Genomic DNA, 14,857 nt, shown 5'->3' with positions numbered 1-14,857 from the left:
TGTACTTACATTAAATATCAAATCAAGTTAGAATTATAAAATCCATATATGCGGTAGAACTCAATTGCTAAGGAAAAAGCCGCAATAGGTATTGCCAACAGTAAGCACAAATTAATCACAGCGTAAACTCATCGAACAAGTTATTGCCCAAACACACTCGAGACCATTGATGCGACTGGGCAAACAAAAATATCGACCATTCGATAACGACTCGATACTGCGATACTACGAGCAAATAATAAATACTATGACACTAAGATGATAAAAACGCTGATAAAAATGAACGCGCCCAAGCTTTCAACGGTCGTTGTTCATTTTTTGGCGGGTGTGAGAACGCATCCATAATGAACGCAACCGAATATGCGGTCTCTATCGCGCCGCGTCCTCTCGCTCTTCGTTGGTATAAAAACGTAGACGTTAATGGCCGACTGAATGTAAAACGAAATTATAATAAAGTGCAAAGTTAATTAATCTGATGTATCATTTCTCAAACATCACAGCGGGAATACGTAGCCACAGTATTCAGAAGGTCTATCACGAACCACGTTCGACGTGTTCCCTCTCTGTCGCACTTGTAAATTCTTACGTAAGTGTGACAAGGAGGCAACACGTCGAACGTGGTTCGCGGTAGGCCCTCAGAACTGAATAGAGTAGAGCCGGAACAAGCTACTCTGACAATTGGGTTGCAATGACAAAGTGTAGCCATGTCAAATTTCTATGGAAATGTGATAATGACACTCCCTCACTTTTTTGAGCTTAAAGTTAGATGAGCGCTGAAGCGCTGGTGGCCTAGCGGTACTAAGAGCTTGCGACTTTCAATCCGGAGGTCGGGGGTTCAAACCCCGGCTCGTACCAATGAGTTTTTCGGAACTTAGGAACGAAATATCATTTGATATTTACCAGTTGCTATTCGGTGAAGGAAAACGTCGTGAGGAAACCGAACTAATCCCAATAAGGCCTAGTTTCCCCTCTGGATGGCAATCGTTTTCGTAAAAACTAGTGCCTATGTCAATTCTTGGGCTTAGTTGTCAAGCGGACCCCAGGCTCCCATGAGCCGTGGCAAAATGCCGGGTTAACGCGAGGAAGAAGAAGGTGCAAAGTTAGCTGAGACGGACTCTAACATTAGCGATTTAAGTAAATATGTTTCAATATACCTAAGGCAGCGGTTCTCAATCTTTTTTTTTGACGGAACCCCTTTGGAAAGCGAAATACTTGATGGAACCCTACAATAAAACAATAGTTTTTAGAAGTGTGTTTTTTGCATAGTAAAATTTTTCGAGGCGACTAAAGCATAGTGTTCTAAATTCTTGCGGAACCCCTGCAGGGGTGTCGCGGAACCCTAGGGTTCCGCGGAACAAACTTAAAGAATGGCTGACCTAAGGCATTTCGGCATGAAAATATTTAGAAGAAAGAGTAAAACGAAAAAAAAACTTTAAGTCATCGAAAGTAACTTATCATTAGGTATCATAAGCAGGCCAGGGTGTCCAAAATTATCTGTAAACGCTCTTATTCACTGAACTAAATACGGAGTTGTGTTTAGATCATTTTAAACACGTACCAGACGTACCTGGCCCCATTAGCTTCTTTTGTTGCAGACTGTACCTACCATTTTATTAAATAATTTAATACATACAATTATTTAATATTCCTTTAACTATACTTACCCAATCACCGTATACTAAAATAGAAAATTGATTTATCTAATTACTATTATATTCAATATCTTGCCAATAGGTAGTAGCAGAAATCTTAATTGTACAAACCACAAATTCAATATAATTTACATGAATGCATAAATTGGTTAAAATGTTGTTATAGCGGCTTATCTAAAAAGGCGGGAAACATTCCTTAGCTCTGACTCCACGTCCACACTCAAATTATCAAACATACATACTATATTTGCATATCTACCTTATCGGTACATATCGGTTTACTGGCAATCGACTGACACTGTTTTGATGATTTGCTATTTTCAGTCTGTAAGTAAATAAAAAAAATATACCTACCAGTTTCGGTTTCGGTAAGTTTCAAGATAAAAGTGGTGGTCGATGTTTCGGTTTCGGCCAAAAAACTGTAGAACTATTCGGTCTCGCTAAAACTGTATTTTCAGTAGTGTAGTGTCCGACCGAAGCTTTGGTTTCAGTTTCGGCATAAAACATTAAGGTTTCGGTTTTCTTTTCGGCAAAAATCCGGTTTCGCAGGCCCCAATCGAGTTTTAACTTTTTGTCAGCTTGACAAAGTTCAATTTATTTAAAGCCCGACCAGTAATATATGATCGTCAAGAGGGCGCTGTCATTCTCATGTATAGGGGGACAGTTCAGTATACCTAGTATGAAAAAAATAGTTCCAGTGAAATTCCGCAACATGGCGCGTGATCATATATTCCTGGTCAGGCTTTATATACCCAGTGGTCAGGAGGATATACCTGGTTGACTGGCTGAGGCTGAAATATATATTTAACAATTTAAGGAAAAAAGGTTGGATCTTGCACCCTGCACTAGCATAGCATGCTTTTCGAAGCATTTTCTTTAGAACCAGACCTGTAAAGAAGTCTTTATTATCTGTATTGTTTTTTTTTGTATTCCGCACAAAACTTTGTTCGCGGAACACTTATGGGATCACTTCGGTCTTGTAAACCAGTTAGAGTCAGACCGTGAAAAGTCTGCAGCGATTTTGATAGCCCACGCAGTGCAAGTGTCATTTTAAACGTCAAAGTTCTATGAAATTATGACGTATAAATAACACTTACACTGCGTAGGCTATCAAATCCGCTGCAGACTTTTCTTGCTGCGACTCTAAATGCGTTTTTCTCATAGACCGTTTGACGTAGATACCTAAAATTTGCAACAGTTTTAGCAATTACCACCACTAATATTGTTAATAAGTCAAAACCGCTTATTTTTGTTAATAGGTAAACCTCTACTAGGTACTCCCTAAGTTTAGGTCCCTAAATATCGGTTAGTAAAACGGTAGCGCCTATATATAAAAGCATTAAACAAAATGGTGGCAGGTCAATGCCCTTGCGTTAAGTGGGCTGGTTGAGAACAATTAGCTTCAAGCTGACGGACTAATTGACAGGCGGGAACAAATTGGCATTCATATAAACCTTCGTATTTGGTCACTTTGCCATTATAAAAGAGTCACTTTGATATTTGTCTCTACATGAATATGAATAACCCAAAAAAAACCGGCCAATTGCGAGTCGGACTCTCGCACGCAGGGTTCCGTATCATTACGCAAAAAATGTTTGTTGTTGTTTGAGAGTTTGTTGTATGAGAGCCCCACTTAAATATTTATTATATTCTGTTTTTAGTATTTATTGTTACTCGTATAGCGGCAACAGAAATACATCATCTATGAAAATTTCAACTGCCTAGCTATCACGGTTCATGAGATACAGCCTGGTGACAGACAGACAGAGAGACGGACAGACAGACAGACGGACAGCGCGGAATCTTAGTAATAGGGTGCCGTTTTTACCCTTTGGGTACGGAACCCTAGAAAGTACCTTTAGCCCCGTAAGAGCCAGGCCAATTTTTGCATTTTTTAATTAAGTACTTTCTTTTATTTCTGTTTCTACATATAAAAGTCCTAAATTCGAATTGAATTGAATTGCTAGGCACTTTCGTCATTTTGTTCCAGACTATAATGTATGTAAATTAAAAAACGCCCCTTCAAAACTCTCCAAAATTACACAATGCAGTTACCTAAGTTATCGAAAGTTTGCGCAGATAGTCCGCCATTTTTCCATCAGTTGTCTAACCAAACTAATTCATCTTGTGCCGCCTGTGCCGGCCACTCATAAATCATTCGTGACGGGTGCGCACGGAATCTAATATCGCTCGAAATTTGGATGGAAATGGACGTATGAATAAAGGGGTCTCATACCTACTAACACTATACATATCTAGATAAAAAAATATCGTAGCACTACGTGCACATCGGTATAGGTAAGTTTCGCCATTCACGCAACAAAATATGTAGGTATAAACACTGTTGTGATTGAATTTTTATATGTAATTATACATTTTATACATAATTATACACAAACATACTGGTATATAATGTATATACCAGTATGTTTGTGATTTTCCCGTCGCTCTAAAAATTACGAGACCTAAACCTAATCTTGTTGAATCTTAGTAGCAGCGTAGTTCAATTATCTGGAAGATAAATAGGTATAAAATATAGGTGACTTTAGGTCTCGTTTGTACAGAAACACATAACTATCTTACACGATATCAAAATTATTATAGTTTTATGTTCATGCAATCATATCATGCACAACAGAACGCGAAAATTATAAGAATAAATAAACAAAACAATTACATTTTCTGAAATCTGAGATAAACTTATTAGTAAAGCTATACGTGTGATAATATATTATTGTGCGCTTCGTCGTGCAAAATACATTTGCAGAGACTGCAAAAAACTTAAAAACCAGATTCACGGTAAACGCTGCAAAGTCAAAACTCACAAACGTGTATTAATAATGCATCCAACGGTGCCCAATACGGCTAAGTGCCGCGCATGATCGATGGTGTTTGCACACAAATAGTTTTCCTTTTGTCACCAAAGATTTCACTCACCAAATTGGTTGGGACACGGGGACATTCCATGGAATCGGTGGAGCGGTGGACAAAATGTACATATTCACGTATGTGCAGGTACAATTAACACAATTTTAATAATACATATAGGTATGTGACATATTTCGTCTATCTATGATAAACAAATTAATTAAATAACAATATTGACTTTAACACTACAAAGTACTCACCTAGTTCATCGATTATAGACCACGAAGAAAGTTAAAAATTTCAAAACCACATGTGTATGCAGGGGTGCCAAGCTAATAGCTTTGCTGACTGTAGTACATGTTATTAAGATTATATTGAGTTGCAGGTAATTTTGTTCTTTATCCTAAAACGTATAATACCTACTGGTTCGCCTGATCAATTGAAGATATAGGAATAATAATTTTGAGTCTAATAACAACTCGTCAGAATGACATCTCTTAACTTGGCTGCCACATATCTCCTTTTGTCAAAATTAAATAGATATATTATGGCCATGTCACGACCTATTACTTGTGCAAGTTAAACAAGCCCCCCGTATATGTACGTATAAGGGACTAGCCACGTCGGATACACCTACGTGCGCTTATTCCGGCCCCAGCAAACATTGATAACGCCGACACAAGCGCCGAAAAAAGGTTTTCTTCCCAACATACGTGAAGGTACACGTATATCTTATATGTATAGGTACCCGGGTTAGAGGCGGGGCGCTATTAAGGAAATCGTGTAACAGATAACACGGTTTTATCCTCACGAGAAAGCTACTAAACAAGTAGGTGAATATACAGGATGATTCATGAGACGTGAGCAGGACTAATCCTGCACACTCAGTAACTGATAATTGATCGATCACCGTCGTATTTAGGTGAAACAACCATACTTTTTCCTATTTTTTAACTTTTTGGTGAGGGCAAATTTAATTCTCTACAATCATAGTCACCCTACACGACCTAATTAATAAACATAAAACCTCTTTAACCGTAATTACAGCATTTTGATTACGAAGAAAATAAACTGTCAAACTTGGTGAGATACGAGTTTTCAAAAGTAACCAGACCGTGATGACAGTGATGACATTCAATTTGACACAGAATATCGGTAGTTAGTATTCTAATTGTAGGGTGACCATGCATCTCGTAAATAAATTAATAACTTTTTTTTTCAACACGACTTAAAAATTAACGTTAACCTCACTAATACTGATACGAAACAGTTGCTTATAATTTACGAAATGCGCAGTGTTAGTCCTGCTCACGTCTCCTGAATCACCCTGTATACAAGGGCCGTTTCTTATTTTGTTATAGATTTTATTTCATCAGATCAATACAATTTGGTGGATAGGTAGATAGAGTTCCCTATTATGTACAATATAATCGCAATTTCACTATATGTATGTCCTAAAAAATCTTCGTCTGAATTACGAAAACATATGTTATTTTTATAAGTCAACGGAATATTACATACTTACCTATTTAAGTACATTTTGTTCGGGACAAGTTTTGATTTTGTATTTATTTTACCCAGAATGAGGAGCTCTTTAAACCAGCCAAATTGTTCAAATTAATGATACCAAAATAAAAATCAGACTTTAATAAATATAATAATAGTAATAAGTACTATAAGTAGGGAAATAAATGTATGAAAACCTTCGAATTGAGTCGTTTCTTCGAGAATAGGTTTATGTATGTATTAAGCACGATAGCGTGGAATATTAGAATTGCTGATTGTACAGTGAGCTTCAAAATTGCATGGGGAAATTATGAAAGAATTCATTGATAAAGTCGCCATGCACTTTTGCGGCTGATGTACTTACTTACATACATTGACTCGACTACATCGTATAAAACAAAGTCCCCCGCCGCGTCTGTCTGTCTGTATGTTCTCAAAAACTACTGAACGGATTTTGATGCGGTTTTCACCTATCATTTTTTTTCTTTAGGTTTGTAGCAATTGGAAATTAGTGGTCTCTAACTACCCCTCCGGGAAATAGGCGTGATTATATGTATGTATGTATTAAATTATTTATTCACGCCTATCAATAGAATGATTCTTGAGAAATGTTTAGATGTATAATTTGCTAACCCATGCGAAGCCGGGCCGGGTCGCTAGTGTTTCTCCAAAACTCTAATAAATGTGGCTACTAGGTACTTTTGTAGCTAAACCAAATGAACGGGGAAAGGGATCAAAAATAATTTGTGTGTGAAAGTGCTAAAAGAATATCACTCGTAAAATTATGGAAATGTAACTTTTATTATTAATGTCCGCATTTATTTCACGTTGTCGGATATAGACGACACAGGCAATAAAATGATTAAAGGCGTTTTACCGAGTTAGCGTCGGGGTTCGAACCCGCGGTGGGTGGTTTACAGCCTCCATAAAGCTAACCACTTCACCGCCGGCGCGGGGACACGTTTGCACTGTCTTACGACGAATTAAACTTGGACTTTACATTGCAAGATAATAATAAATTATTTATTTAATTTATTAATTTCATAGTAGCCACTTGCAAGAATATCTTGCACAACAAAAATGACAAAATGTGTGATTTGTAGCAGCATAAGGGCATGTCACATATTTCTGCATTGCATGTTATATTTAAAATGTGATTTCTTCTACATATCTACAATTAGGATAAACGATGTGAGAAAATACAGAGAAAATGCACTCACATAGAAGTATTGTAATTTATGTTATGTTATACTATACATACATACGCCCAGAAGCCTTAGCGTAGGTACCTATTCGAACATTAGGCACAACTCGATTAAATTTGACATCACTCGTAACGGATTTCACCCGCATCAATATACCTATAACTCTAGGTAGTTTATTCATAAAAAAATGAAAGTGTTGTAGATAATTATAAGTCCGATTTACACATTGATTAGTGTTAAGTGCGAGTTCATACATTCATATCAGTTGCTAACTCACGTAGCAAATGTATGTATGAATGAATTCGAACTTAAATCTAATACATACCTAAATGTCTAAATCGGGCCGTAAGCACAGAGTCCCATTGCCCTGTTCCCTTACATGCTATATGTAGTCTGTATCTTTAGGTTTTTAAATAAAAGTAGACAGACAATTGGTACATTTTTGGGTAGTTATAACATTTATTGGTTAACCGACCAATTACAAAACCGCCTGGATCTGTAACTGAACGACCTGACTTTAGCCTACATTATTTGATCGCTTAATATTTTCATCTACCCTTAACTAGCTTAAGGAGCCATTTGAGGGTAGATTTTGTATACTTTTATTTAAATACCTAAAGATACGTAGTATAGGTATGTAAATCGAGCCATAAGCACAGAGACCCATTGCCCTGTTCCCATACATGCCAGGGTCAATGGAAACGCACTGTGTGGGCGATGTTTTTTATCATTCACATTTCACGTGTCACTCCATTCAGCTTGTTACACGCTACCGGGCTTGGGCCCTGATGACCACCTTTCAAAACCTTACCAGTCATCAGAACCTCAGGCAAACATAACCTATTCACCTCCAAAAATATCCCCACTCACCTCTTCTGTGGCGATAAGATTCGTTTTCGTTTGAATAGCTTTCCTCGAGATGTAATTGCTTGGTGGTATTCTTACAAGTTTTATAGTGAATCACTTGAGTTTTAGTATTTTTTTGTGCCGTCGCTGTTGTGTTTTCGTTTTTATAATGTTTTTATTTGAATAAATGCGATATTATGTCAGCGATGCTGTGATGGCCATTGTGGGTTTGTCACAATAATGGGTGGCTCTTGTCCATGACCCGATGTATCGAGAGGTTTAACATAAAATTACTAGAAACAAGATAGCTATTTCATTTGATCGTCAATTCTATCAACAAATTAGTAAGTTCCTAATATATTTTATTATACAATGAGAAACGATACAATTGTCGCACACAGGTACCTAATCTATTCGTGGTCATTGGTCCATGTCTGCACCGAAACTTGACAATTATAAGTAAAATATCCTAGAAATTTCGCCCACTTACGGAAAAGTTAAAGTTATCTATGACATTCTGAGATGGGGAAATTCTACATTTATTCCCCGTCCCCATAAACTGTTATCAATAAAAGACATACATATTACATACATACATACATACAAATGTATAACAAACACAGATGTGTTAAGTTTCTTTTAAGATAACTAAGAAATATTACAATGTAAATTTATAATATCAACTCTGTTTCCGTCGTTTAAATCTCATTTGTAAAAAGCTTGAGCAAAAAACGGATTAAGCAAAAGTATAAGAGGCCTATTGTGAAGATTTAAATATAGCCAGAGTTTATGATTCACATCCGAAGTTATGATTCACGTGCTTAAAATCGAAAGCCACACTGTCTCACATAAATATGAACTGAACGTAAGCCTGCCATTTCCCAATACAAATAACTCGCTTTAAGGTCTCATTCGGATTGCAACTATAGCTGTATTACTGTTGCGGCATTAAGGTGACAGTCCATTTCCAACGACAGCTGCACTACTGTTGCGACACTTGCGACGTTACTGTCATTCATTGTCTTGCCATTAATTTTACTATAGAAATTGACAATAACACGACGTGCCGGAGCCGTAGTGCAGCTGCGGTCAGAAATGGAATGTTACCTTTAGGCATTGTTGCGGCGACAACGCGGGCGCTGTCACTTTCAATTTCGTTAGAAATTAAGTACGGATTGGACGTTCTATTTAATCGAGGCAGTAATACGGCAGCGTCATTTATTTTATCAACGAAATTGATAATGATAATGACAGCATGCGCATCAACGCCAGTAATGCAGCCACAGTTGCCATCCGAATGTCACCTTTACGAAACATTGTATCATCGGTCCATTCAAGTTTATCGGCGTTGCCGATTTCTCAAACAAATTAACACCGAGCCACGTGTTAACCCTTTTGTACGGTTTATGGCTTTATGGCGCGCTTGCGCAAGCCGACAAAAGTGAGAACGACAGTAAAAGTTCTTTGTGCAATTGTCTTAACGACAGGTTGGGATGAAAGGGTTAAGGGATTTTTGAACCAAATTAGTTTTTGTGTCAATTATTATCGTTACGGAAGTGGGTAAATAGTTTGTTGACGCCGCTTCTAACGCCGGTGGTATTGTCTTGTTTTGTTACTAACTGAGTAAATATGTCAATATAAAAATATTTTTTTAAAAAGGTTTAAGTAATAGTTAAAGTACCTTATTCATTAACGTTTTGTCTATGCAGCTAAATCTAGAAAATTATTAAAATAATTAAATAAATATTAGGGGACATCTTACACAGATCAACCTAGCCCCAAATTAACTAAGCAAAGCTACTATTAAAAACCGGGCAAGTGCGAGTCGGACTCGCGCACGAAGGGTTCCGTACCATAATGCAAAAAAAAAAACAAAAAAAAAGCAAAAAAAAACGGTCACCCATCCAAGTACTGACCACTCCCGACGTTGCTTAACTTTGGTCAAAAATCACGTTTGTTGTATGGGAGCCCCATTTAAATCTTTATTTTATTCTGTTTTTAGTATTTGTTGTTATAGCGGCAACAGAAATACATCATCTGTGAAAATTTCAACTGTCTAGCTATCACGGTTCGTGAGATACAGCCTGGTGACAGACGGACGGACGGACGGACGGACGGACGGACGGACGGACAGCGAAGTCTTAGTAATAGGGTCCCGTTTTACCCTTTGGGTACGGAACCCTAAAAAGGCTACTTGAGAATATTTTATTTTACCTAAGTCACAATCACAACACACTGCACAATTTACAAGAGTTTATACAAATTAAAAAAATGTAGAATCCCTGTCAGTAACGTAATATTTTGAAAATTATTTTATTTCAAATTCCCATACGGAAGCTGTTTCATTATATCCTAGCTACCTAGTAACCTAGGTAGTTATTAATATAAAATAGTTAGTTATATTTAATTACACAAACGGGTCTACCGCGATATAATTTCATTGTTTTTACCTTTAATTCCGACGTTTCAGCTGAGTTGCCCGTTTGAGTAATTAAATATGTGTACAAAACGCGAGAGTTTAAAGTGTTATAAAATAGTTAGTTTTCCTTCTTACCACTTCTATTGCACTTCACCTAAACTTAGTGGAACTGATGTCTAAAGAAAACAATGTGTTATTGTAAATACTTAATTTTATTAACTCTGAAACTAACAGATGATAATATAAGTAGCCTATCAAGATTCGAGTATGGCATTAATATGTATTTATAAGAACAAGAATTAATTTAGCATCACTATAATATTATAACTAATATGATTAAAATATGATTTTATAGCTTAGCAGGCGTTGACAATATGAATAAAATATGTATAAGTGAATAATGTTGGATATAATTATTCTATTAAAATGAAATAACAGAATATGGAGATATTAGATAATTGAATGATATTGAAATAACCAAGTTGCGAGTTATTTACTTTTATTATACTTACTGAAAATCGCGTGAATTATTATTTTATTTTATTTTTATACACTTAAATTGGTATACGTGCCGGTAAACATTCTTGGGTATATTGCTCTTCATAATTACTCTAATAATCAAGGAAATATAATTTTATTTCGTTATTTTTAGTAAAATGGATTGTTAATTATAGTTAATGAGAAAATTAACAGAAAAACATAAAAATCTTAAAACTACAAAAAACCGACCGGATAAAATTATTTTGCAGCATTATTGTGATAGCACTTGACATTAAAACATCGAAGTAATTAAATTGCGATAATGACTAAACAAAATGAGAATTCCACACTCCGTTTCAAATTCCAATAGCTATACGCAATAAAGGCCGTGATATCACTGAAACATGACAACCTAGAAATATCACATTAAGCCGTAGATTCACATACGACGAATAGACGAATTTTGTCGAAAAAACTTGAGGTTTTTACCACTTGACTAAGGTCATGCGAGCCCAAGGCGAGCTACATTCTGCCAATGCTGTCAAATCCGATTTTTATTGATAATGATGTCATCGGAAATGTGAAGTGTAAATTGGTTAATTGTCTTTGAAATGACAGGTTTGTCTTTGGATAGTTGAGTTTAAAAATTAGAGCTGTAATAGTTATGTAAGTACCTACTTGGTGTAAATTTTCCATGATACAAGACACGACAACGACACTAAAGGGGCCATTTAGGTGTTCCATATTCTATACCAAAGACATATGTAACTTCGTATAAGACGAATAAAGTCTAAGGAAAAAACGTGCCTCGGAATTCAAGTAAAAGTCATTCTCGAATAGATGCCGCACACACGTTTAGCCTATCCTCGGCTAGATGGCGTGACGACACCGTTTCATATTTAACAACTTTAACACATAGATATCAGTGAATGAACATGGATCAAAATGATATAAAAATAATAAAATAATTTATCCATTTAAATACATTTTTTGATAACTTTATACGTTTTCATTTTGAGTTTTAGTCGTGTGTCGATAGATGGCAGTAAATTTACAGTGACTACAAAATTTACAATGACAAGACCCCTCTATACTATCTATTCTTTTTGTTCTATACTAAACTTCAATTCGAGTAAACTTAAACGGCAACGCTTGCTAAGCTATTTGATAATAAAAATGCTAAATTGACACTTGCATATAAATAAATATTGGAATGTAGTGCAGAAGCCTGGATAGGTACCTATTTTACACCAAACACCATTATTTAAAGTCATATATATTTACCTTAGAACTATATATACAAAACTTATCTAGACTATACGATGGTCGACAGAACGGTAATTCCATTTCACCTATCTAACGTATATTATACACAATTTACATTAACGACATTGCACACTTGTCGGTCCTCGATATGACGTCACTTCTGTTGTGTTCTCCGTAGATTCTTTTCAATCAATTAATTACAATAATTAATAACATAGTTTCCTACCGAAATAATGAAACATTTTTAATAAAATTTATATAGTATGTTGTTTAAAATTTTCCATTTACATATTATTATTAGGTATATGTAGAACTAAGCCTACCTACGCGATTATAATTTAAATAAAAATGTTTTCATTTAAGATATATTTTTAGTTTTTTACTTCACTCCAGCAATTAAGATAGGTAGTTTAATTGACTTTATATTTAATTGTTTTTATTTTATAAATGAATTAGTTAAGTAATGTGACATCATAAAAAAAATATTACCTACTAATGTCAAACCGACGTTTATACAATAAAAATTGCACACAACAAATTATAAAAACGTGTTATCGTAGTTTTAGGTTCGTATTTCGACACAAATTTTAATAAAATTGAGATTTTTGACACGTGAATGTGATTCGGAAGGCATTTGTTAAAAATATTTTTTGTGGCATTTAAATTCGCGTTAAAATGATATTTACTACTTAACTACGTACTTGAGTTTACATACAAAAGAGTTCAACGAGTACTACGGCCACGGGCGACTGATAGGTACAGCTTTGCAGATAACGTATCGATCGTCTAATGCAACTGATTAGCTCTATTTCAACTCATTTCAGTTACAGAACGACTCATGGAAAAGCTCAACGATCACTCATTTTATTTATATTGTTATTTGATTCAAAAGAGCCGACGGAGACGCTCAGAAGGACTTTAAAAGGACACTTTCGCAAGTTCCACAATTAGGCCTAACGCGACAACGCGACGCTTCTATAACGATAATTAGGCTTGGACAAAATAGCGTATTTACACAAACCGTCTTAGAATATCACCAGAACACAAATCACGCTCACTCAGGAGTCCAATATCAATAATTTAATGAGATTTTAGTGCGGAGTCCGTTGACTTACTTGCGCGGTTAGAGCGCGGCGTAGGCGCCGGGCCAGGGGCCGCGGCGGGCCTACGCCAGCGGATACTGTCACAAGGGCGGCTGCGCGTGCGCGTGGTGATGGTGGTACAGCGACGACTGGTAGTAGTTCTCCGCCGAGTGCCCGTACCCGTAGTTGACGTCGTACATCTTCAGGTCGGACTTGGTGTCGGCGCCGGGCAGCAGCCGCGTGATGCTGAAGGGGTGCGGCGCGGGCGCGTACCCGGGCGGCTCCTGCTTCAGCTGCGCGTAGTGCTCGAGGGCTAGCGGCGTGTGCTCGGGCAGGCACAGCTCGGGCGCGGCGTGGAGCTGAGCGAGCAGCTCGTCGCGCATCTCTTTGTCGTCGCCGACGCCGCCGCCGGCCGGCCGAAGCTCCCCGCCCTTATCATGGTGATCTCTCTTCTCGTGCCCTCCGTGGTGTCCGTGCCCGTGCGTCGCTTTCTGCGCTTGTCTAATCACCTCCTTCTTTTCGTCTTTAAATCGCTTTTGACGACGGAGGAAACAGCCGTTCTCAAACATGTTCCCGCTGTCCGGATGCAGCGTCCAGAACGACCCCTTCCCGGGCTTGTCGGGCGTCCGCGGAACTTTCACGAAGCAGTCGTTGAAAGATAGCGAATGCCGGATGGAGTTCTGCCAGCGCTGCTGGTTTTGTCTGTAGAACGGGAATAAATCCATGATGAACTGGTAGATTTCCGAGAGCGTTAGCATTCGCGTGGGGTTGTTCTGGATGGCCATAGTGATGAGCGAGATGTAGGAGTAGGGCGGTTTCGCGTGCGTGTAGGATCGGCGGTAGGTTTTGTCGTTCCGCGCTCGCTGGAGCGCCGAGGTCGGCGAAGCGGCCTCCTGTTCCCTCGGCAGGGACCCGTAGGGTACTCCGCCGGCGCCGCCCATGCAGGACGCCATGGTGCTGGGCGGCGAGTAGCCCACGCCCGGGGAGCCCATGCAAGATCCGCCGGCCACCATGTTGTTGGAGTACAGGTTCGGGTAGGGCTGGGCTGGCATGCAGCCCATGCTGTTCACGTAGGGCGGCGCGAGGCCCGGCGACAGCGAGCTCAGCGACGCGGACGTCGGCACGTCGCCGTACGACAGCTTCTGCGAGATCATGGCTAGCGCATCACCCGCGCGTGCACGCCGGCCAGGGGCAAACACTCGCACTGATTGAAAGAGTAAATAGAGGCCAGGGGCCCGGCCGCCCCTCCACGCCGCCGCGGATTGGCGCCCGAGGGGGCGGGGCCGGCGGCGCCCCGCCCCCCGCTGCGCGCGCACGGCGCCCGCGCCCGCGCGGCCCCCGCCCTCGCCCCGCGCGCCCCGCACCCCTCCCCTACGCGGAGCTTCGCGCTCGACTTTCCACTGCTAATAATACCGCAACGATAAAAACATGGAATCATAAGTGCGTTAGCTGATACATTTCCTTGTAGAAAATTTCAGTTGCTCTCTCACGAGATTGTTAGAATGCCTTCGGGCTTATCGCGGCGATAGGCAG

At 38.7% G+C, this 14,857-nt stretch overlaps 1 protein-coding gene across 2 annotated transcripts in view; it reads right to left on the bottom strand.

The window, feature by feature from the left end:
- Positions 1–14,656, bottom strand: part of LOC134799122 (silk gland factor 1) — a 111,927-nt gene extending 97,271 nt beyond the window's left edge. Inside the window, exon 1 of one of the 2 annotated variants that reach the window (XR_010145333.1) lies at positions 12,937–14,656. Coding sequence is in view for 1 of the 2 variants with exons in the window: in XM_063771521.1 (XP_063627591.1) it covers positions 13,426–14,478 (1,053 nt within the window). In the remaining variant the exon portion in view is untranslated. Of the gene's footprint in view, positions 1–12,116 lie in introns of those variants that run through there. The other variant, XM_063771521.1, reaches the window with a different exon arrangement.
- Positions 14,657–14,857: the final 201 nt, after the last annotated feature.

Source organism: Cydia splendana, chromosome 18 (genome assembly GCF_910591565.1).
Source record: "Cydia splendana chromosome 18, ilCydSple1.2, whole genome shotgun sequence".
NCBI lineage: Eukaryota > Metazoa > Arthropoda > Insecta > Lepidoptera > Tortricidae > Cydia > Cydia splendana.
Note: the sequence above shows the minus strand (reverse complement) of the source record. Positions and strands in the feature narration are given on the sequence as shown.